At 29.5% G+C, this 22,724-nt stretch overlaps 2 protein-coding genes across 3 annotated transcripts; both read left to right on the top strand.

Moving 5' to 3' along the window:
• The first annotated feature begins 1,364 nt into the window (after positions 1-1,364).
• LOC145190764 (rhodopsin, GQ-coupled-like) lies at positions 1,365-12,746 on the top strand. 2 transcript variants are annotated; one of them, XM_090090453.1, is made up of 5 exons: positions 1,365-1,653; positions 9,098-9,346; positions 10,484-10,995; positions 11,674-11,878; positions 11,978-12,746. In XM_090090453.1, exons 2-5 carry the CDS (start codon positions 9,103-9,105, stop codon positions 12,232-12,234), a joined length of 1,218 nt encoding a protein of 405 aa, XP_089946579.1. In that variant the 5' UTR covers positions 1,365-1,653; positions 9,098-9,102; the 3' UTR covers positions 12,235-12,746. The 2 variants fall into 2 exon arrangements, with proteins under 2 accessions (XP_089946579.1, XP_089946580.1); XM_090090454.1 differs by lacking the exon at positions 1,365-1,653 and adding an exon at positions 8,896-9,005.
• LOC145190761 (rhodopsin, GQ-coupled-like) lies at positions 12,740-17,170 on the top strand. Its single transcript, XM_090090452.1, has 6 exons — positions 12,740-13,492; positions 13,968-14,476; positions 14,616-14,820; positions 14,938-15,270; positions 15,900-16,504; positions 16,902-17,170. The coding sequence occupies exons 1-5, from the start codon at positions 13,183-13,185 to the stop codon at positions 16,493-16,495; spliced, it is 1,953 nt and encodes a 650-aa protein (XP_089946578.1). The 5' UTR covers positions 12,740-13,182; the 3' UTR covers positions 16,496-16,504; positions 16,902-17,170.
• Positions 17,171-22,724: the final 5,554 nt, after the last annotated feature.

The following is a 22,724-nucleotide window of genomic DNA, read 5'->3' as shown; positions in this document are numbered from 1 at the left end:
AATAATTTTTTTTCTGAAATGCCTATCATAGCCAAATTCTTACAACCTTTTATATTTAGAAAATAATCCTTTTTTTAAAAATATGAATTATTTTTTAAAATATAAATTGGGTTCTTTTTGATTTCATCGTTGATTCTATTCGCACCCATGCCCATCTAAATAAAAATTGCTGCTTGTACCTCGTTTTGATTATGCCTATGATGCTTTATAGGATTTCACGTTCACATGTTTTAAAGAAATATAATAACTCTTTTCGATCTTAATATAGTTTTGATCTAAATTACTAAATAATATTTTCTGCTGCAATATTTAAAACACATCTTCTTTTCTTTTTAACAATTAGCTTTTTTTAAAATTATCAACCAAGATGTTTAAACCAGGTGTTTTAAAACGAAAACCTCTTTTGTTATGCTTCGTATAGACAATGTTGTCGTCTGTACCGCCTTGTTATACTTTCTTGGGAAAATAACAGCTAACATTTTATACCATATTTTCATAAATGAGCTATTACGAAATAGCTATCTATATCTCTTTCTAGTAAGAAAACGGAATATTTGAAATGTTAATGTGTTAATAGTAAAATTTTTAAAAAATTAAGAAAAAAAAATGTTACGTTTTACAAAATTTTTCCCACATTTTGTTTTTTTTAAATCTTTCTTAAAACTTCTTATTGGTTTCTTCCTTCGCAATTAATAAACAACCGATTTTTCAAAACTGCGCTCAAATTCTGACTTTATCAACTTTTTAATAACGGCCTTTTGCAGCTGGATCAAGCCACATAAAAATGTAAATTATATAAACAATTTGCTCCGTAAAATAAAATATACAAACTGTTACGCGTAACTTTAAGAGAAAAGCTCAGGCCATTCCACTGCGTGGTATTTACACCAACTGTTTGTGGATTGTTAGTCTTGCTAATACTCACCAGTTTACTTAGGCTACTATATCATCACTTTAGTTTGTAAGCAGGATTTGGGTAGAGTGAGTATGCATTCGAATAAATTTTTGCCTCGTCATCTAGATTCACATTCATGGTTTTGTCAAAGTGAGACTTGAGAATTTTAAAGCGAGCCCGTTTGATTTTCTGCTTAATATATAAGAGCTTGCTGGTTGAAATATCTCCCAAATATTTGCTAACTTTTTTGTTTTTCTTAAGAACAAACCACTTTTTTTTACAAGAACATACTTGCTTTAATAACATAGGAAGCAAATATTTGTTTGCGGCTAAGCCATATATGAAATACAGACATTTACAACAGCGAAGTTTGTTTTCAAACTATTTTTTTAACAATTAGTCAAATCTGTACGAGATTAAAAAGCATTATGTTATTAGTTACAAAAATCGGTTTTATTGTATATATTCCAGTTATTGTTTTTTTAAAAATCGATTATCGGTTTATTTCTATTAATGTTTTATTCTGGAGTTAAAATTTTTCGAGTTACTGAAATCGTAGCCCTCTTGTATCAGACGAAAAAAACAGATACAAATGGTAGCCATGTGAATTTTTTTTTAGTGAAGAACATATTTCTTCAAACATAATTTTACGATATTGTTAGTTACAAAATAGCTGCCGAGTGGAGAACAACTGGAAGCTGGAAAAAAATTAATTGATATATTTATCCTCGAAGTAATCGAGAGATCCGTTAAGTTAGGTAAGTGAGTACATACGCTTTTAGAAAGAAAGTTGTTGTCGATAATAGTGTCAATACTGTGATTACATTTTGCATTTTTATGTGTAAATGTTAAAAGAGCTAAGTTTCAAGGTTTCAAGCTTGTTTCAAGCAAGTTTCAAGGTTGTTTTTTTTTAAATTTTTTGGGAATTACTTAGAAATTTTGAAGAAAACGTTGCTTCTAAAAAAATCTATAAGTGGACTAAAAAATCTATAAAGTGGTTTAGGAAGGTTGAGAAAAAAGTAGGAGTTACATTTTACAATTGTCATTCTGGAAAGAATATATTTTTTTTTTTTTGTAAATCATGTTTATTTATGAAATGTACCTAAAAAAGATATTCATCTTGCAGAAGGTCTTGTTTACAAAGTGTAAACACAGTATAATTTGTTTATTGATTAATCGACAAATAATTTTCAAATTATTTTACTCAAAGACGTTTAACATGCGTATACTGCAATAAAATTGCAGGGATGATTAGAATTGCCTATAGTAGCAACTGATCACTATGCTAAAAAGTGCTCAAACTTTTTCTGGGTTTATATATCACAAAAAATTTTGCTTAAATTCAGAGATTTTTTTGTTTTCATTAATTAAGCGAATAGTAGCTTCATTTTGTGTAAATTTCTTTCTACCTAGCAAAAGTAAATTTAAAATATATTTATAGTTAACTGTCAAAGCCTCACTGTAATGATTTAATTAATAATTCAACTGTGTTTTATCCATGTGATCTTTTATCTACATATAAATATAATGGATAAAGACAGCAATAAACTTCTAAGTCTACGTTAGAAACAAAAATGATAAACTAAAAATAATTTAATATAAAAAGAATGAGTTAAAATTTTTTGAAATAAAAATTTATGATAATAATATAAATTAAAACCCAAATTTAAATATAATTAACTAATATAATATATAAATATTTTATATATAGCTATAATATAATATTAATTTGATATACAATTATTATGTAATAATAATTTAATATGTAAAATTATATTCATAAAATGATAATATAAAAAATATATAAAACTAATACACAATGTTAATATAATATACAATAAATTGAAAAATATAATTAATTAAATTACAATTAATTAAAACGTTAAACAAGACGTCACACACTAAATATTTCTTATAAATGCAGCATATATTTTCAAATTAGGCAGTGTATAGAAAAGGTGGATAGGAATAGCAAGAAATGCCAGCGTGGCATGTAAGGACGGTCACTTAAAATGAGTGAATAAAAAAAAGGTCCTTACTATTTAAAAACAGGAAAGTAAAAGTACGTGAGTATATTTTTCTCAGCTTTAAACAACCTTACTGAACACTGAAAATCAAACTGCAGCCTTCTGATTTAAAGAATAACAAAAAGATTTTTAAAATGGTTTTTAATTTTCCCCAAATGTTTAAAATGGTTTTTAGTTTGTTTTTTTTTTAAATGTAGCGCTCTATCACAAAGAATAATTTTGTACATATGGAAATTATTTGTACATTATGGAAAATTTAATTTAAAGTTTTATTTTTAGTAGCTATGCATTTTTTTAAAATATTTAAAATTGCATTTTTGCGACACAGTATTAGGATGCATCGGATGAAGTATTTAAGGATAATCACCCAGAGGGATGAACTATCGCATAAAGGAGGATAATAAAGTTCTAAAGAGAGTAAAAGCTTTTTACTTGCTTTCTCTAATTTATAACATAATCGAGCATTTCTTTTTTGTTTTAAAGATTTAAACTACCAGTCTAAAAAGTGCGAACACGTGTTTTTTGTTTGTTTAAAACTTTCAGAATATTTCCTTGTAATTAACTGATTTAAAAGCTACAATATTAAGATAATTAAAAGAAGTGAATTGTTTTCTGGATGTCCGAAGCCAATTTTTAGCTTACTCTTTTGAAAAGTTGTTGAGGAAGCTATTTTTAAATAACATTGACGTATTTTTACGACACGCGCACTACAAATACCCGGGCTCGTTGTCGTACAGAAGACGTAAATATTAAAGCACGGTAAAAAGAACTTTAAAATCAAAGACATAAGTTTCAAGATAAACTTAAATTGGTCATCTTTAATAGGGATATGCTTTTTTAAAAAAGTCTACTTCATCGCGTACTTCATAAAACAAAAGGAAATTTTTAATAATGTGAGGGCGGCGTTTTTAATAAATAAATGTTTTATAAGTGGTGTTATTTGTTATTTATAGCTGTAGTAAGGTTTAGGATTTTGATAGGTATAGGTTCTAGGGTTATTAGAAAGTTAAATGTGAAGGTTGGTATAAAGGTTGATGATGTGGGGATAGTTTGGTTAGGAATGGGCAAGGTCTAATTGTTAAAGGGTTAATCTTGTGTTTATTGTCCTCAGTATATTCTATTATACAATATAACTCAATAAGCGTTCTATTAGTGTGTAATGGTTAGCGTTCTTTTATTCATTACATTTGTATAAATACAAATAATACTTTCTTACTCTACTCGTAGTGTTCGATACTCGTAGTGTTCGATACTCGTAGTGTTCGATACTCGTAGTGTTCGATACTCGTAGTGTTCGATACTCGTAGTGTTCGATACTCGTAGTGTTCGATACTCGTAGTGTTCGATACTCGTAGTGTTCGATACTCGTAGAGTTCGATGCTTGTAGTGTTCGATGCTGGTAGTGTTCGATGCTTGTAGTGTTCGATGCTTGTTGTGTTCGATGCTTGTAGTGTTCGATGCTTGTAGTATTCGATGCTTGTAGTGTTCGATGCTGTTTTTATCAATTACTTCTCTTTTTGTTCTTCTTTTTTTTTATGAATATCATTTTTTTGAAAAGACCAAAACTTCGGGTTATTCTTCTTTCATTAATATTTCTTCTGACTTCTCTTTAATTCCTTACTTTTTCTGATTATTAAAAATTTCTTCTCCTTTTTTCTCTTTTATTCACTCATAAATTTTCTTGTTTACCCAAATGTTTTTCAATCACAAAAATTCTCTCTCTTTAAAATTTTTCTTAAAACTTTCTTAAAAACTCTTTTTTACTTCTATTTAAACTCTGTCTTCCTCTCCTCTTCTCTCCTTCTATCCGTCTCCCTCCTGTAAAACTCTTTCTTTTTTAGAGCTTATAGTTTTTGGTTATTTTCCGTTGCAATACCTATTCATCATTTATTTATATGGCAGGTTGATGAGTCTTCGTCTTTACGTCTTTAGCCAGTTGTTTTTGTTTAACTTTTCTTCTTTCAGTTTTATCATATACTTACGTGACGGGTCAATGAATCATCGTTTTTACGTCTTCTCCGGTCGTTGTTTTCAACTTTTCTTTTTTTTGCTCGGTAGCTAAGTTAAACAATTGTCCCGCAACTCTAGCAGCATCTGTCTTGCGAGCAGCAACTGAGTTGGTATGGTCAATCCATATGTTAATTGCAGCGGTCAAGAACTCTGCTGCCAGACAAAGTGCTAAAGACAGGTTCAAGGAGTATTGTGTGACAACATCTGCACTGGAGAGGTTTCAAGACTTGAAATCTTCATCTTTTATCAGGGATCAGCATCAAACTGTTTGTAGAAGCCGATTTAATTAAAGGTGCTGCAAACCAGAAGCACGCACAAGTTATTGTAACGAACTTGCAAATCCGAAGCAATAAATCCATTTAATGCTTGACGATGGGGATAATCCTCCCAATGTCTTCGTAGGATACAAGAAGCTCAGCAATACGTAAATAGCATTTTCTCAGATACACTCAGAGTATTTTCTCCAACCTAGGTCAATATTTTCCTGGAATACATTCATTTCTGGGAAAGATTTAGATAAATGGAAATCAACTAAAATGTACGAGCGCCTGCGTTTAAGTACCACTGATTAAGACACTCAAAACTATTTTTTTAAAATATATTAATGATGATTTAGGATTTTTTTAGACTCAAGTGTCTTTTTTATGAATTGAAAAGGGTCCAATTAACATGCTGTTTAAACGTCCTTAGAACCCCCTCTATATCTGCCGGAAAGTGATATAAAAACTTTTTTGAAGGCGGCTTTACATAAAATATTTAGATTTTAACTATATACACTTTAATTAGCCATATTACCCCTAATAAAATCACGATAAATGTAATAATCAATAAACGTGATAAAGACATTTACATGGTTGTATTAGGAATGCCCTAACGATGCTATTTTTGTCCACTTCTGCTGAATTAGTGTTCGACAAGTTAAATATAAGAAATTTTCCAATTAAAACTGGAAATTTTCTGATATTGTAATAACTTGTTGAAAATTAAAAAAATTTTTTTTTTTTTTTTTTGGTGAAAAAAAATTGCTCCGCAAAAGGGGGACAATTTTAATTAAGTAGATTAAGTCAAATTGTTAATGTAAGTTTTAATTTTATTAAACCCTTTTTTCAGTTGTGAACTAATCAAATACACGCTAATAGTCATATCATTGTGTCACGGCAAGAACTCATTAACCCTTTTATGCGCTGGGTTGTTGTATAACAACAAATTAAGCTAAGCTTCCCCAATTCAAATGGTGCATTCTAACCGATTGAAAACAATATTATTTTGTAAATGAGAGTTGAAAAAGGCTGTAAAAAAAAGTCAAATTTAACATTTCATAGTACCACTGTCACTTTATAAATGATTTTTTATGAGTTGTATTAGTTACAGAAAAATAATTGGTGCATGAAAGGGTTAACTGAAAAAAAGTCACTCAATGCAGTTAATACGACGAGTAAGTAATTTGATATAAGTAATTTATTTAAACTTAATGCAGTTGTTTTTCTAAAGTTTTGTTTATATCAGTTAATGAGTTCTTTTAGCCAAAGATTTATCAAATAAAGGAAAAATATAAACTTGCCTATTAATAGAGTTACTGATTGTATCCAGATTTATTGAAACTTTTTCTCTAAATAAACTGATAAACCGCAGTTTATAGGAGCAAATATTTTATCGAAGTATCGCCGTTACCACGGTAATAAAGAAAAGTTCTCCACTAAAAGTCATTAATCTAAACTCTATTGCCATATGAGAATAATTTTGATGGGCAATTTTATGATAACACAAAATGTTTGAGCACTTAATATTGAAAAAGGAAAATTATGTAAAAAAAAAAAAAAAAAATCTACTGCAGTTCACGAGTAAATTAATAAATGCAGAAAGTGAGTTTCATTAAAATTGAATAAGAACTAAAAGTGACGAGACAATATCTTAACCCGACCTCGGAAAAAATGTTATATTTTACAACGGCATGTACTGCTCTGTCTACACTTGCAATAAAAGCCATTCTGAAAAAAGCTGTATCTTTTTACGGACGTGCAATCGAATATTGCTGTACTGAGCTTAATGAAAATAATAATAAATCAGTTGATTTTCTTCTTTTTTGTAAGCCTACAGATAGAGAAAAAAAATAGAGAACTAGAAAAAATACTTTTTGATGGATCTAACGTCTTTTTATTAACTATATTTATTGATTAATGTTCAATAGAGTCAAATTTGTCTTAAATCAAAGTTGCGCATTAAATGTTGTTGGTTGCGGAGTTGAGAAGGAGATATGGATTGCTCCTTAACACACATTCAATGCTCTCCAATGTGCATCATTTTATGTTTACTTTTTTTTTTTTTTTATCTTTTTTTTGTTTACAGAAAATATTACGGAAGCTTAATTCAATAAAATATGTTTTATTCGGAGATTCCAATCAAATATCAATCGTTAGAAAACGTTCGGCACGCGTAACTACAATTCAGTAAATGGAAAATAGAAACACGCTGTACAAAATCATTTAAATTTTGATTATCATATCATGATCATAAAACCATAATTAAAAAAAACAATAATCCAAAAAGGCAACTGCTTGTAGTCAGACACTTCTCTTCTGACTTTGCTTATATTTCATAGTATTAAGAAAAAGAACAATCGCTTTAAAAATGCTTATTTTCGCACTTTACTTGATTTTGAATTCTCTGTAAAAGTATGACAGATTTCTTAAAACATACTTTTAACCCAGCTTTAAGAAAAATATTTTCTTTTAGCATAATAATAATAGTATTTCTAACACGAGCAAAACAACACAATAAGCCTCTGGAAGCTTTAAAAATTTCAGTTCCGTTTTCAGAGGTTATCTTTCATTCAAACCAGTTTTTATGCAAAATCATCAATTTGATCGTTGTTTGCTGATAATCTCTTTATTTTCTTGAAGATTAACTTAAACATTTTTGTTTCTCATTGGAGGAGCAACGACAGTGATCACTGTTAATCATTATCCTTTGTTAATCTGTTTCTTTAAATTAAATGAAAGCATGAATTCATATATACATATGTATATACATATACATATATGGATGTCTGTGTGTAACTGTTTATTTGTTTGTGTCTAATTCTATACTGTGCTTAATATTTTTGTACATATTATATATCTATTAGATTTTAGATGACAATATCTCCAATTCAATAGTTATACAAAAATCAAGTCCTTATGTAAATAAGCTGCATTAATTTCATATGAATAATTTTATATATATAAAAAAATTGACAAGAGTTGATTATGTTTTTTCAATAGCGTTAATCGGCAAATAAATAAAGATAAATTTTTAAAATGGTTTGGTTTCGTTTGAGTCTATCACAACAAGCAAAATAGTTATAAATATTGATCATATAAATATATTCTGTTTTGGTTAACTAAAATACTATAACCTTTGACAGTGTTATCGTATTACTATTACTTCTCGTTTTGTTGCACCGTTCAAGTTTACATTTTTTTTTTTCAGCAAAAACAAAGAGGAAAGAGATTTTTAAAACATACTTTGAGCCGCTTAATAAGAGACTTAAAGTCGAAATGTTCTCTTTTTTTATTCAAGGTGTGATTAAAGGGTTTTTGAATTTTAAAAAAACTTTTGTAAGTTTTCGGAAATTTTAAAATTTCGAAAAACATTTGTCAGAAGATTGTTTATATTCATGGGTTTAAAATAGGAGATGAACTTGTTTATTGTGCTTCTATTTTTCTTGTAACGTGAGCGAGGAATTCCACTTAAATTCTAAGGAGTATTTTTTTTTTTTTAAAAGTTCATTTTATTGCGGTTTTTAAGATAAAACGAGTATATTTCATTTTTGAGAAGATATTTGTTAGAAATTTTAATTATATAAACCTTGTTAGTCCCTTCTAATAAAATGAGAGTATCTGCCATTCGCAAACTTGCACATATAAAAGCGGAAAGCAAAAGCTTTATGTTAATCTTGTTTTATACTTTCTCGACCTCTTTACTAACGTATCTCCAATAATGGAATCATAATAATGGTACCGAAAACTGGGAGAAAAAAAGAAGAGATCTAAGAAAAGCAAAAGATATTTTTAGTCAAAGCAAAAAGGCAGTCGGTATTAGTAATTAACAATTAAAGAGAAACGTACATTTTAGTATAGACGTATTATATAGACGTAAATTTAACTGTATAATATTTTTTTTGAAGCAAAAATGAACGGTACATTAAACAAGACTGTTGGAATCCGAGATGACGTTCTTGGTGGCAGTTTACTTGTCATTAACGTGCTTATTATATTCTTTAACACCATGGTAATTGTTGCAATTTCGAAGTTCAGACACAAAAATGCAGTCGATATATTTGTCCTATCGTTAGCAATGTGCGATCTTTTTAAAGGAGTAATACCGGTGCCGCTGTCAGTGTATGTTTATCTTACGGAATGGTATTTCGTGCAAGGTATGTTTAGGAATCTCTTTCATGTTCAATTTTAATACAAACTTTTATTTATTTGTTGAGGATTATTAATTCCTATGTTCAGATAATTTATGATTTACAAAGATAAATATAGCAATGGCCAATAATAGAGCAATAATAAAATCTTTCGCAGCACTATGCGAAGTATTTCAATTATGCGTGTTAAGTACTGTTCTTAAATTTGAATGAAGGAGTTTTGATAGGCGTATCAACGTTTTGGAGCCGACTGTAATGGTTTCCTTACGAAGTGAATTTATTTTAGATATGTCCGGAATGCTGTTTTAGCGTAAATTATATAACGTAAAACTTATTATTGCTTGAGTTATGAACTAAAATAATTCTACAAGTTTTCAAAACTAAAACTGTCCAAAACTCGACTCGTAACTTTAATGTAACAAATTGGCATAGAACTCTATACTCTATGCTTAAAGCTCTCAAAATATCGAATAGGTTTTTCTAGATTTTAAAACATCGATAGGTTTTTCTCAAAACATTGATAGATTTTTCTCAAAACATCGATAGGTTTTTCTAGATTTTAAAACATCGATAGGTTTTTCTCAAAACATCGATAAATTTTTCTCAAAACATCGATAGGTTTTTCTAGATTTTAGTTATTTAACTTCAGAAAAAGAGTATCGACCTTTGAAGATTTTAAAAAAGGTATTTTTCCTTTTAAGACTAAGAGTAAGAATATGAAATATTTAAACCGAAGATAATATGGTATGTTAACTGAGTCATAATTATCCAGCCCAAATTTTGTTGCCAGCCCTGATTTTGTTAAATATTGCGAAATTCCCTGGTCATCTTTTAGAAGTTCACTCACTTCAAAGGATATGCATTTGAGTGCATTATTTATTTAGCTAAATATTTATTTTCAAATGCCCAACCTGTGAACCTTTTAATCGCTGTTGAAGTTATTTTGCATTTTCATTATTGTTTCAGTAAACTTTAAATTTGATTTTTGTGGCCATAAATAGCTTCATCTGGCGCGATACTCTTTGTACATATCTATATACAGTTTTCTTTTCGAAATTTCTTATTTCTAACATTTTTTTAAAAGTTATTTTCATCCTTTCTATTAAAGTGATTAGTTTATTTAATAGGTTGGCTTGTTTTTAGATAGTTTCTGGTGCAATTTTTATGGTTACATTGCTTTCGCAATAAATTCTGGATCGATGCTTATTTTAACATTAATGGCATTTGAAAGGTTCATTGCAGTTGTTAAACCATTTGCTCACAGAAAATGGGTAACAATCATTCGAGTAAAAACAGCAGTTAGCATCGCCATCGTATTTACATCTATTCAATCGGCTTTACCACTGATTGGAGTAGGAAGAATGTTGCCTTACTACAAAGGCGCTTATTGCCATTTTGATTATTCAACACATACCCGAGGAACTACCTTTTATTCTTTATTTATAGTAACTTACGGACTGGGAATGATTCTTATTGTATTTGTTAGTTATGGATTTGTGTTTTACAAAATTCAGAACTTAATTCGTAGACACCGCAGAATGTCTCATAATTACAGTAAGGAAGGAGAACAGATCAACTTGAAAACAGAAAAAATGTTCTCCTACCTCACCGTGGTGCTGATGCTACTTTTTTGGTTTAGCTGGCTTCCATTTCTGGTAAGTAATATTCTTATAAGACGGTACTTAAGTATTAAATTGTTGCATAAGTTCATTCTGTATTATATCAATAATTCAGTAAATACAAATTCTAAAAAATTTTGCACAAGCAAGTATACTGCATATTCTATCGTTTCGACTCAACGTTCAGGCAATTTTATAACTCCATCTTTAAAGAGGGTTTTCCCTGCTTACAAACGACTTCCCAATTACAGACAATCTTACGCAATAGCTCAATACATATCTACACTTTAAATAACTACCTGGTATGATGTATCTAACCATATAGAAAAGGTGACCTAAGTAAACAACTTTTTTCTTACTTAAATTTCTAATAAATATCTCATATATCTTATTATAATGATAACTCATTTACGAACTTGTTTTCTGAGCATTACTCTGTAAGGTAAGCTAATGAAATAAGACATAATGTTTTGACAATCGATGCAAACAAATGTTCTGCCGGTGTTATCGAATCGATATATGGTATCGATATAGTCAGTGTTTTTGAATCGTATCGAATCGTATCAAATCGGTATGTGATATCGATTTAGCCAATGTTATCGAATCGATATTGTCATTTAATATTATCAAAAAATATTGTTAAGTTTAAAAATATCAAACTCCTTGATTTATTTTTATTGGAATTTTAAAAGATATTTGATGTTATTGTTTTAGAGTGTTGTGCTATATAGTCAAATAGGTGCTCGGAATTTACCAGACAAACTTGATTTGTTCGCCATACGCGTCGCAGTAATAAACTCCATTCTAAATCCTATCGCGTACGCCTCGGTTTGTAAACCCTACAGGCGTGGAATAATTTACTCCTTTAAGAAATTGTTTTCAGTGATTGGAGCAAAGAACACTGACAGCGATGTTTGGGGTAAGCAGTATTATCATTTTGTCAAAGTCAAATGGACTTTGGAAAATAAGTTTTTTATGTAATCCTGCATTTCAAAATAATTCACTTTTTATGTCATAGACCCGTGGAAACGCAGAAGCACCGCAAGAAGGAGCAGGAGAGTATTGCTTGAGAAAAAGGAGCGAGACACGGAGAAGAAAAACGATTCTGAGCTATCTCAGCAAAATGCATCAACATCAGATACTGAAATTGGTCGTTTTCGACTTCCATCTACTCTCCAAACCTACGATGATTTTCGAAAGAATCGTTTGTCTGTACTTCAAGAAGATCCAGTGACCAATAATGTAGACAGAAACCATACAGCCTTAATTACTTGAAGATGTATGTGAATAGTGAACCTAGTGATGCTTTCGTTCCGAAAGATTAGAAACCATAAACCAAAAAATATCTTTATCTCTTCATTCAAAAATCTCGAAATAACTGCTATAAAAATTTTTAATGCAGAGAGATAAGTGCAACTGAAAAACATTAGGGAGATAAAAAAACGTTTTGCAACATTCTGCAATTCATTGAGCATATTTCATATATGTTTCATATATGTTTCATTACGTTCATCAAGTTATCATCTTTGTATAAGAACACGTTTACTTTGATATTAGAAGCTGCTACTAAACACCCTCGACTCCAAGACGACTATAATTCCTATTACCTAGATAAAATTTTAAAATATGCTAGCGTGAGATGTTTAATGTCTATGATAGTACATTTAACTGCTGTTATAATAATTTATTTTATGTGTTTGATGAAACTGTAATATTTATTTTGACCTAACACTCTTGTCTCTTGTTACAAAATCAAATTATGTAAACATAATGACCTCACTTATGAATTCCAAGCTTCAATTTCGTTTAACGTTTTGTCTACACGTAGATAATTTTTCAGCAAAGTTTGATTTACATGTAGAAATTATCTCCAGTAAAGTTTGAACCTCGTTGGTTACAAACAATTATTGATATACTTTATTTTCCACTTATGCAATCTAAGTTACACACGTTTTGAATAAAACACGTGGCAATATTATAACATATTCCGCATATCTAAAAGTTCTTTTTTTAAAAAATCGCTTTTTATTAAAAAAATGTATTTGTTAGTTAAGGCCTGATGTTTATTATTTGACTTTGTATTATTTATAGTGGACAATGGTTCGAAACATATTTGAATACAAAGATAAACATCGAACTGTTAAATTCCCTTAAAAAACCAGCTTTTTTTTTCTCTTTTGTTTTCAGATTGCAAGATGAACATTAGTATAACGAAAAGTTTATATGATAAATTATACCGGCAAGTTTGTTTTCGCTTTACGAAAAAATGAGCGAAAAATGAATAAATCGTCGAACAGTCGAAATACATCTGGGTTTGGCATACACGACAATGTTTTAGGAGGAAGTTTGCTTGTAATAAACGTGTTTATTATACTGCTCAATGCGCTGGCAATAGCAGTAATATCAAAACTAAAGAACAAAAACGCAACAGACATATATGTATTCGCATTAGCTGTATCAGATTTTTGTAAAGGCTTGGTCCCTGTGCCAATAACGGTGTATATTTATCTTTCGGAATGGCACTTGACAATCGGTAAGATAACTTCGTTCCGCTCATTTGTACGTTCCATATTTTTTTTTACAGCTTTTGTACGTTCCATATTATTTTTGTACGTTCCATATTATTTTTACAGCTTTATTTATCATAGTCCTGACACTTACCAAATAATGTTAAGCGGTCGTAGTTGCAAGGGAAATGCTTTTATAACTTAATATACTTTTTTTTAACACTGAAACTTTGATAAATAAACTTTTGCGTTGCCTTGTCTAAACCCATCGCAATAAGCGCTTTTTCATAGAAAAGAAAAGTAATTGTAAACTATTCGAAATGCGCATACACGATTTGTGGACGTACGTACTTTAATCAATTGCATGTATTAATAATGAAATGATATTTTTTTAAAACTAAACTAATGTAATTTAAATAATAAAAATTTTAATATTGTCATGTAAAATCTACCGCTTTACTTTTCTTGTAAATGCTGATTTTTAAAAATGCAATTTTTTAGACAGTCATTTGTGTAATTTTTATGGTTGGATTGCGTTCACCACAAATTCTGGTTCAATGCTCATTCTGACTTTCATGGCATTCGAGCGATTTTTGGCTATTGTCAAGCCTTTTGTACACAGACACTACGTGACAACAAAAAGTATTAAATTATCCGTACTCATAGCAATGACTTTCACTGGGTTACACTCGGCATTACCATTGCTTGGATTAGGTAGAATGATTCCATATTTTAAAGGTGCTTATTGCCACTTTGATTATTCCAAATACTCTAGAGGCACTTTTGGTTATTCGCTGTTTATAGTATTGTACGGATTTACCATGAACATTGTAGTTCTAATCTCTTATGTCATTGTATTTTATAAGATCAGAGAGCTGATTAAGCGCCATCGTAAAATGGCAAATAAAATTAGAACAAAAGCCAAATGGAATTTGAAAACAGAGAAAATGTTTTCATATTTAACTCTGGTGTTGATAGTCATATTTTGGTTTACGTGGCTTCCTTTTTTGGTAAGTTTTTATAAAATGATAAAATTGATAAAATAAAAAGATTTCAATCCCACTTGATGCTAATCTTTGTGACAATTTTTGTAATCACCAAACAGCGTAAATTTTACCTAAATCTTTACTAAATACATTTTCTAAATAGATTGTTGTTCTCTCTGCTCAGTTGGGTGAGAAAGCTCAGTTGGAAAAATTGGATCTATTTGCAATGAGAGTAGCAGTTGTCAATTCTATGCTCAACCCTATTGCGTATGCAACTTTGTGCAAACCATACCGACGCGGAGTGATATATTTATTTAGACGATGGTGCACGATAGCGGGATACAAAAATCCGGAGCAAGACCGCTGGGGTAAGAATGATTATGAAACTGTCTGAAATACGAAACTTATAGCATCTGTTAATTTTCTTTAATGAGCTGTTCAACTATTTTACTTACCAATTCATTGTGAGGCGTCTTTTAAAATAGTTTTAGACCCGTGGACCCGCAGCAGTGTTTTAAGGGAAAAAAGCCTGACTAGGGAAAAAAGCACAATCGGTAGCAGAAAAGAAACGGTGACGTCATTGTCAGATGACTTGCTGCCAGAGAATTTCGGCAAAACAAATCGCTCTCGACTTCCATCAGAACTCGAAACGAATGAAAAACAGCATTGGATATCAAGGAAAAAAGAAAAACTGATTAAGTTTGAGGATGATGTTTATCAAGAAGCTGAAGTTGAATGCAGCAGAAATACTAACTCTTTGTTAAGAAATTATGAAAAAGATATAAAAACAGTCAATGATTCCGATAGTTCTATGGCAGGTATCATTGTGTATTATTCAATTTTTATTTGTATATATAAGTCGAAGTTTACATTAGTAGAGTTCTATAAAAGTAACCAAAACCATAGATTTATTTTAATGAGACGAATCAAACAGGCTCGACATAAAAGATATGACTCTTTGAGAAAGAATGGTTTAAAACTAATCACAAAAATCTTCTTAATTTTACTTTTTTTCAATATTTTATTTATTATCATTTTTATTTTTTGATTAACTAAGTGTAGATCAAACTAACTTTGTAGGAAAAGATAGAGGGGGGGGGGGGGGTTTCTCAAAAAAAAAGCAAAGAAAAAATCATTTCGTATTCCTTTTTTTTTTACATGTTAAAATTGTTGTTTTAAGGTTTTTTTACCTTGCTTAGAGGTTTCATTCCACTTCTTGCTCATTTTTTTGTTAATAGCATCTTTCGCGTTCAATCTTTCTTAATCTTTATTAATTGTGTTCGGTTTAATGACTGCTAATTGTGTTCGATTTAATTAAAAATATCTTTAAGATTCTCATTAAATTTGTACTAAAAACAACTTATTAAACAAAAAAAAAATTTAAAGAAACTTATTTATTTTGTTCAAGTTAAAAAGATAAACAGAAAAACCGTTTTTTTATTTTTAGCATCTTTAAGCACATGCGAAGAAGAAAGTGAACACCTTAATAGCTTAAATCAAAGAAATGGGGCAACTCAGAAGACTATTTTAAAACGACCACAGCTATTGAAAGAAAACAATACTTTTTCTGAAAGTATTTCTATTTCTGAAAATGATGTTTTTCTAGCTAAAGATGAACATTCCATCGAAGTGATTATCACAAATGATGGAGATAAAAAGTCGGAACAAATTGTGAATAATTACGTAGATAACACGAACAAAAAAACGAAAATGAACACGAAACGTAAAAAAAAAAACGAACCAAATAATGAAGCTGAAAAAGATAAAAATAATAAAGATGAAAATCTTTTGGCTAAAAAGTTAAACCACAACCATATTCAAACTTCAGAAAGACTTGAAATAGATAGGATAAAAGAGAACTCTTTAATTCGATGTTACAGCACAGAATGCCAAAAAGTCCAATTAAAGGTACAAATTAACATAGAAAAAAACGTTTTTGAACCCGAAGAGCATTTGTCTAAAAAACGTAGAAGCGTTTTTCGAAGAAGCAAGGATGAAAATACCATAAGAACACTTTCAATAACAAAGAGGCCTGATACTTGAGCAAATTTGGTAAATAACTTGTTTATTGGTGATTTCTTATCTAGAAATTACTTGTTTGTAAAGAATAATAACATTTAACTATTATTAATGTTAACAACTCCGTAACTTTCAAAAGAATCTAAACATTTGGACTTTTTTCCATTTTGCTACAATTTAATGTGTTATTAAAATAACGTACTCTCAATTACAGGTGCTTTTTTTAAGCAAATAACGCTTAAAAGCGAAATAAATCAAATTTAGTCTGAAAATAAGTGAACAAAGTAATGTTTAAGCAATGTTTTTTTTTTTTTTGTCGGAAATGAAGTCTTACTATTCTTAACCTAAAAATCTTTTAGGCTTTCTCAATCCCTTCATTTGTTAAAAGTTTTAATGTTAGTAATTTTTTTTTTATCTTTTATTATTATAGGCGTGAAGTAAAAGAAGCCATGAAACTCTTAAGAGAATATCTAATTGGAGCTGCATGCCGTGTTTACTTGAAGCGTTTCCTTTTATTAGAGATTGTTTCATTGGAGGTGCGTTATGGATCTCGTAGCTTTATGGAACATATATTCAAACCAAGTTTCATTTAATGAAAAATTCATTCCGAATAATCAATAGTAAAAAAAAAAAAAATTAAGAAGCTAATAACTTAATATATTTATTGCTCTTTCTATGAAAGAAATGATTAGTTTTATGTAGAAATTGTTTTTATCTGCTACATAAACGTTTTTAATATTGTGTACAAGTTAAAATACAAGCTCATTGCTTGATGGTAAGAGCCGAATGGACAGTGTAAAGAGGGGAGGGGGTTAAAGCAATGAACCAAGTGTGCCAAAATTATGTATGCACAATTTATGTAATTGTAAAATGGATATACATTCAGATGTACTAAAGATTAAAAGGACAATTTTTTTACTTAGCTTAAGTGTCTGAAGTTGTCCCAATTTTTATTCAAAGATTGCTGATAACGCAAAGCAATGGAATTGCAAACATAAAGAGCCATTTCATTTTTGAAAAATAAAACTCATCTTTGATAAATCCCCACCTAAAAAAAATCTAGTGGTATGAAGTTTGGAGAATGCGGAGGCCAAATCCATCTGTAGATTTTCATCGAGGTAAGCTTACAAGTCACAATGATAGAAAAGAAGCTGCTCCATCTTCCATAAAATAATAATTAATAACAAGTTAGGTCTTGTATTCACTATTATTTTAAATGGGTTGTTCGCAAATAACACGTAAACAAATTAGAAAGGATATATTAACAAAGTGTGCATGCATTTTTTTTGGGACACTGCGTATTATATTAATATTATAAAAAAATCTGCAATAAATGAAACACTGTGACAAATGCATTAAATGTAATATTTATTTTATACCAACATTTGATTCTATATTTTTTATGAAAAAAATATTAAACATTTATTATGCAATGCGTATTTAATGGGAAACTAATCAGATATTTTTCCAATAAACCAATAATATTCATGGGTGAAAATGAAAACACCCTCAACCAAAAACACAAAGTTTTCTATTGGATTTAAGTTGAATTATTTGATTGATAGATTAAGCTAGATTATATGATTGGTAGATTAAATGATTCTACTTTTAGATAACAATAAATGTTAAAAAAAAAACTGTTCATGAATCAAAAATTTTTGAGTCATGCAAAATTTAGGTGATAAGGTTCTTGACAACTTGATACTAAAATAATAAAAAATTCAAGGCCCCAAGTTTAAAAAAATTTAATGGGCCCCAAATTTAAGAAAAAAAAAAAAAGTTCGAATAGTTTAATTGGACTGAAAGAAAAAAAAACAAAAAAATCAAATATTTTTTTTAATTAATTAAACCAATAATTTGAGAAAAAAAATTTCTTCCGGAAATTTTTTTTTGCTCATATTTTTTTTCTTAAAATTTTTTCCAGTGTTGGTTTTTCCGTGCAATTACACTCGGTTCACATGAATTATTGAAATTTTATATCGCAAAACCATTGTAACTTTTGTTAAACATTTTATAAACTTCCTTGGAAGAATTTCGTTCTTCAAACGTTGTAAATTTTAAAACAACTTACAGAATACTTTGTCTATAGGTAAAAGTAGCGTTTTTCTGCTACGCTATTGACGCAACGTTCCATCTAAAATTACTCATCGCACATATAATTTATAAAGTTTGTTTTAGAAAATTCTCTTTAGAAATACCCTAACCTAGTGTACAATTTATTAATTCAGCTCGACATGACTATAAGTTTGATAACGAATGTCATATATTTCACTATTTAAACTAATTGTAATCTTTTCTAAAGGAACAATAATGACTTTAACAAAAGCAATCTCCCTTAAAATTTAGGCAGGTTTTGTCCTTGGATGCAACTTCATGCAACTTGGTTGCAACTTGGGTGCAATACCTTCAAAACCAAAATCAAAAGTTTTATTAGAATTATATAAAGAATTATTTACATTTTACAATTTAAAACACTATGATACCAAACGAGAACCTAGCCAACATTGATTACTAACTAGCACAATCACATATAGATGTAAATGAGATATCTAGATTATGCGCTACCATAAGAAAAAATAGCTAAACAGTTTCATGTTAAAAATAAAGATAAAAAATGCTCTTCCGTGTTGACACATTATAATGTAAAAAATCTTAAGCTGAGATCCCGTATTTCTTTAATAAGCTACGACCATTCATTACCGAAATCTAAAAGTTGAAAATGCTTCTATCGTCTTCTTGTTAGATTATGAAAGATATGAAAATGCTTCTATCGTCTTCTTGTTGGATTATGAAAGATATGAAAATGCTTCTATCGTCTTCTTGTTGGATTATGAAAGATATGAAATGCTTCTATCGTCTTCTTGTTGGATTAGAAAGATATGAAAATGGTTAAATAGTGGGTGTGTGCGTCTCGTCAAATGGTATTCTCATATGCTTCTTGTGTAATTTGTATATAATTCGTATTATAATTCGTGAATGGTTCGTGGACTCACATAACATATCGGTGGACTCGCTGACTTCTAACTCTTTAGATCTACGTAAAGCTTTAACAACAAAATCTAAATGCAAATAATAGCTATATACTAATTCCTTAATCGAAGTATACATGATAATAATACTTATTGCTGGCCTTTCTCGTCTTTTATAACACTTAACAAATATTCCAAACTGTTTAACTCAAACATATTCTTTTAATATTTTACAAACACAAATAGCAACACGAAACCAATTTTCATTCGAAGAAAATTCTCTTTTAAAACTTTTCGAACTCATGCGCAGTGTCTAAATAATCTTATCTTCACCTCTTAAAATTCGTCTCTAAAAAATTTTTTTTTTCATGTCTTTCTCTATCCCGAGAAAATCCTCTTTTTCTGTATCCGCAGATAATTCTTAAATCTAGCATAGACAATTTTTATCTTCAAGTTCGTTTAGTGTTTTTATTTCGACCTGTGAGTCATATTACTCTGAAACAGGTTTTACCAGTTATCTTTTGATTAACGTTCGTCTCTTGTCTCGACTTCTTAAAATAGTTACAATATTGTCGTAAAATCTACAAATTGAACTATTATCATTTTATTGGTGTAGAGAAAGGAGTTTCTTCCCATTTATTGTGAAAACCGTTTTAAACTTTGTTGATCTCTCATGCAATTGAAGATGTGTCCGCCTTGCGTTTTAGCCGTTTCGTACTTTTCTTCGTTCGAATAAAGAATATTTATGAGTTAAGTAAAAACTTTCGTTTTTACCTCCTCACACAATATTCGTAATAATGGATCATTTACCACTATAAGAAAGTGTTTGATCAGCAAGTAAACTAAAGTTGAAAAGTAATTTGATAGTTACTTACCTATTTGTTAAGAATGAAATTTTCTCAACCTGTTCTATTGAGGGTGGTAATTACCATTCTTATCTGATTTCCTTATACCTTTCTGAATGTAAATATTTCAACAGTTATTTGTATATTGTTAAAAATACATCCATCGTTTATTTTGCATGCAAAGAACATCAAAAATCACTTTTACTTCGCCAGGAATTAACAAATTTCACATCGGAAATATTTGATTAAGGACTTAAAGCACAAAAAATATTTCAAACTTGCTAAAAATCTTTTGCTAAAAATCTTTTGAAAAAGTTAAAAACGAAATCAAACAAAAAAAGAAAGTTTTGCTTTGCACTGAAGGAACAAATGTTTTGTAGGATCTTTAGAAATGACAGATTAACAGTTTTCAAAAGGTATACGTGCCAAAGTGTAGAAAATGTTAGAAAAAAATAAATAGATTTAAAGATGCTTGTGAATCATACCCAAGTTTAAAAAGTGTTAATACTTTTAGAAACTGTGGAAAGTCATTTAATCCTTTGCACTTCCTTTTTTTTTTTTGTATTATGTACTTTAAGGGGGGCTTTAACATGTATTTTTGATATACTTGATTATCCTGAGAAATCAATAAGATGAAAATTCAGTTACTAAGGGGTATTAGCAACGAAAACATGAAGGAGAAGTAAATAAACTAATTTTAGTAACACTTGTAGTAGAATTACCTCAATCAAATTTTTAAAAAAAAAATTAATTCCTATGTAAGAATAGAAGTGTTTTTTTTTTTATATGAAAATTAAGAAAGAAAGAGGGCTACAGCAAAATAGGTTTGAGAGTCTCACCAAAAGGATATGTTTTAGTAAAACATACCAACAAATTATCTGAGTATAAAATGTCAAATAAAAATAGCATTAGTTTTTATGAAGTCTTTTTACTCTCTCTCTCTCCAATGTGCATACACTTTTCTCTTCCCTTCTCAATCTGCTGGCTTAATTCACTGGTCTTTAACAAAATCGAGTTCATTGGATACATGACATGAATTTCTCAACATTATCTAAGGCAAATATAACAGGCTTTGGAGTGGATACACATCAACATTAAACAACTCTGAGAAAATGAGCTCAAAAAGATTACTCTAAAATTCTAACAAGGACCATTGTCATTTATAACTCACTCTTTTAAAGAAAGATTGACTAAGCATCATTTGTTAACAAAATTGCATATGCTCATGAGTAAATCATGTTGAGTAAGTAAAAAGACAGTAGAAAATGATGAAATTTAAATGCAAGTTTTTTCACCAGGACGTCAGCGAATTATTTCTACTTCTAAGTTCTAAAACTGGAGGTTTTATAGTTTTCAAAAACATATGTCATTATTGTTGGAAGATTTTTTTAACAAAGATTTTTTTCACAAGGGTCTAGCAAGATCCGTTGGAAGGGTTCGGGGTAAGTTACTGTGGTGGGTCTTTAGAATCCAGAGAATGGTGCAAGGAAAAGAGGGGGTGGGGGTGGGGTGGGGGATTATCAGTCGTAACTTGTGTTTTATTTTTCAACACCCAGTAAGTGTGTTTATATTTGTTTTTAGAATTAGTTCTGGCAACAAATAATTAACATCTAAAGTACTTAATTGCAAAAGCCAACAAAAACGATGTAAAAATCTTTTATTTGAAAAAAAATATTTTGCTTAACATTTTGCGTTCTAATTAAGCGTAAATGCCAAGTATAGACATATAACAAGAACATTCAATTGTCTTTTTAAAAAAATAATACATCGTTTCAATTAAAGTTTAGTTGGTTTGCACATTTATTTTTTAGATAACTAGATCTGGATCAGATGAAGCTGTGCAAAAGAAAAACTGGATCCAAATTTAATTAGCACCGCGAAAAAAAATGTGTCTAGATGCTGTTACACGAATTCGCGGATAATTCGCGTATGCAATTACCATTTAGATCTTTAACATCAATTATGTGGCAGCTGCCGCACTTCTTGAGAAAAAAAGTCTGATGTTGAGTGATTGAAAGGTGCATCAAACACTAGAAGCTCTTTCTCTTCCATCACATAGCCACATTAAAATGACCATTGATAACACTACATTCATGACAACTTCTGATTTTTAGAGATAATTCTTGAATGATACCCAAGATGTAGCGGTTGAATTAAGAAAATTGCATTTTTTTCGGAGAAAGAAAAACTTGAATTGCGGAAAAAGAGTCAATTGTAGATTCCAAATAGTGTACATTAGTATTAACAAAAAACGCATTAGTGAACACTTGTTTTGTCATCTAATTGCTTCGTTTAATAAATTTCTCTTTAATTGAATAAGTATCTTCAACAAAAGTTGGGCTATATGAATAGATCTTGGATCCACAAACTCTTTGATAACACTCACGCAAAATGTTTTTAATATACTTTATGACCAATTTAATCGTAATCTTTGAATTC

This window comes from Hydra viridissima, unplaced genomic scaffold, assembly GCF_058129835.1.
Source record: "Hydra viridissima isolate aposymbiotic clone 2 unplaced genomic scaffold, HvirCarnegie_v1 scaffold_6, whole genome shotgun sequence".
In the NCBI taxonomy this organism is placed as follows: domain Eukaryota; kingdom Metazoa; phylum Cnidaria; class Hydrozoa; order Anthoathecata; family Hydridae; genus Hydra; species Hydra viridissima.
Note: the sequence above shows the minus strand (reverse complement) of the source record. Positions and strands in the feature narration are given on the sequence as shown.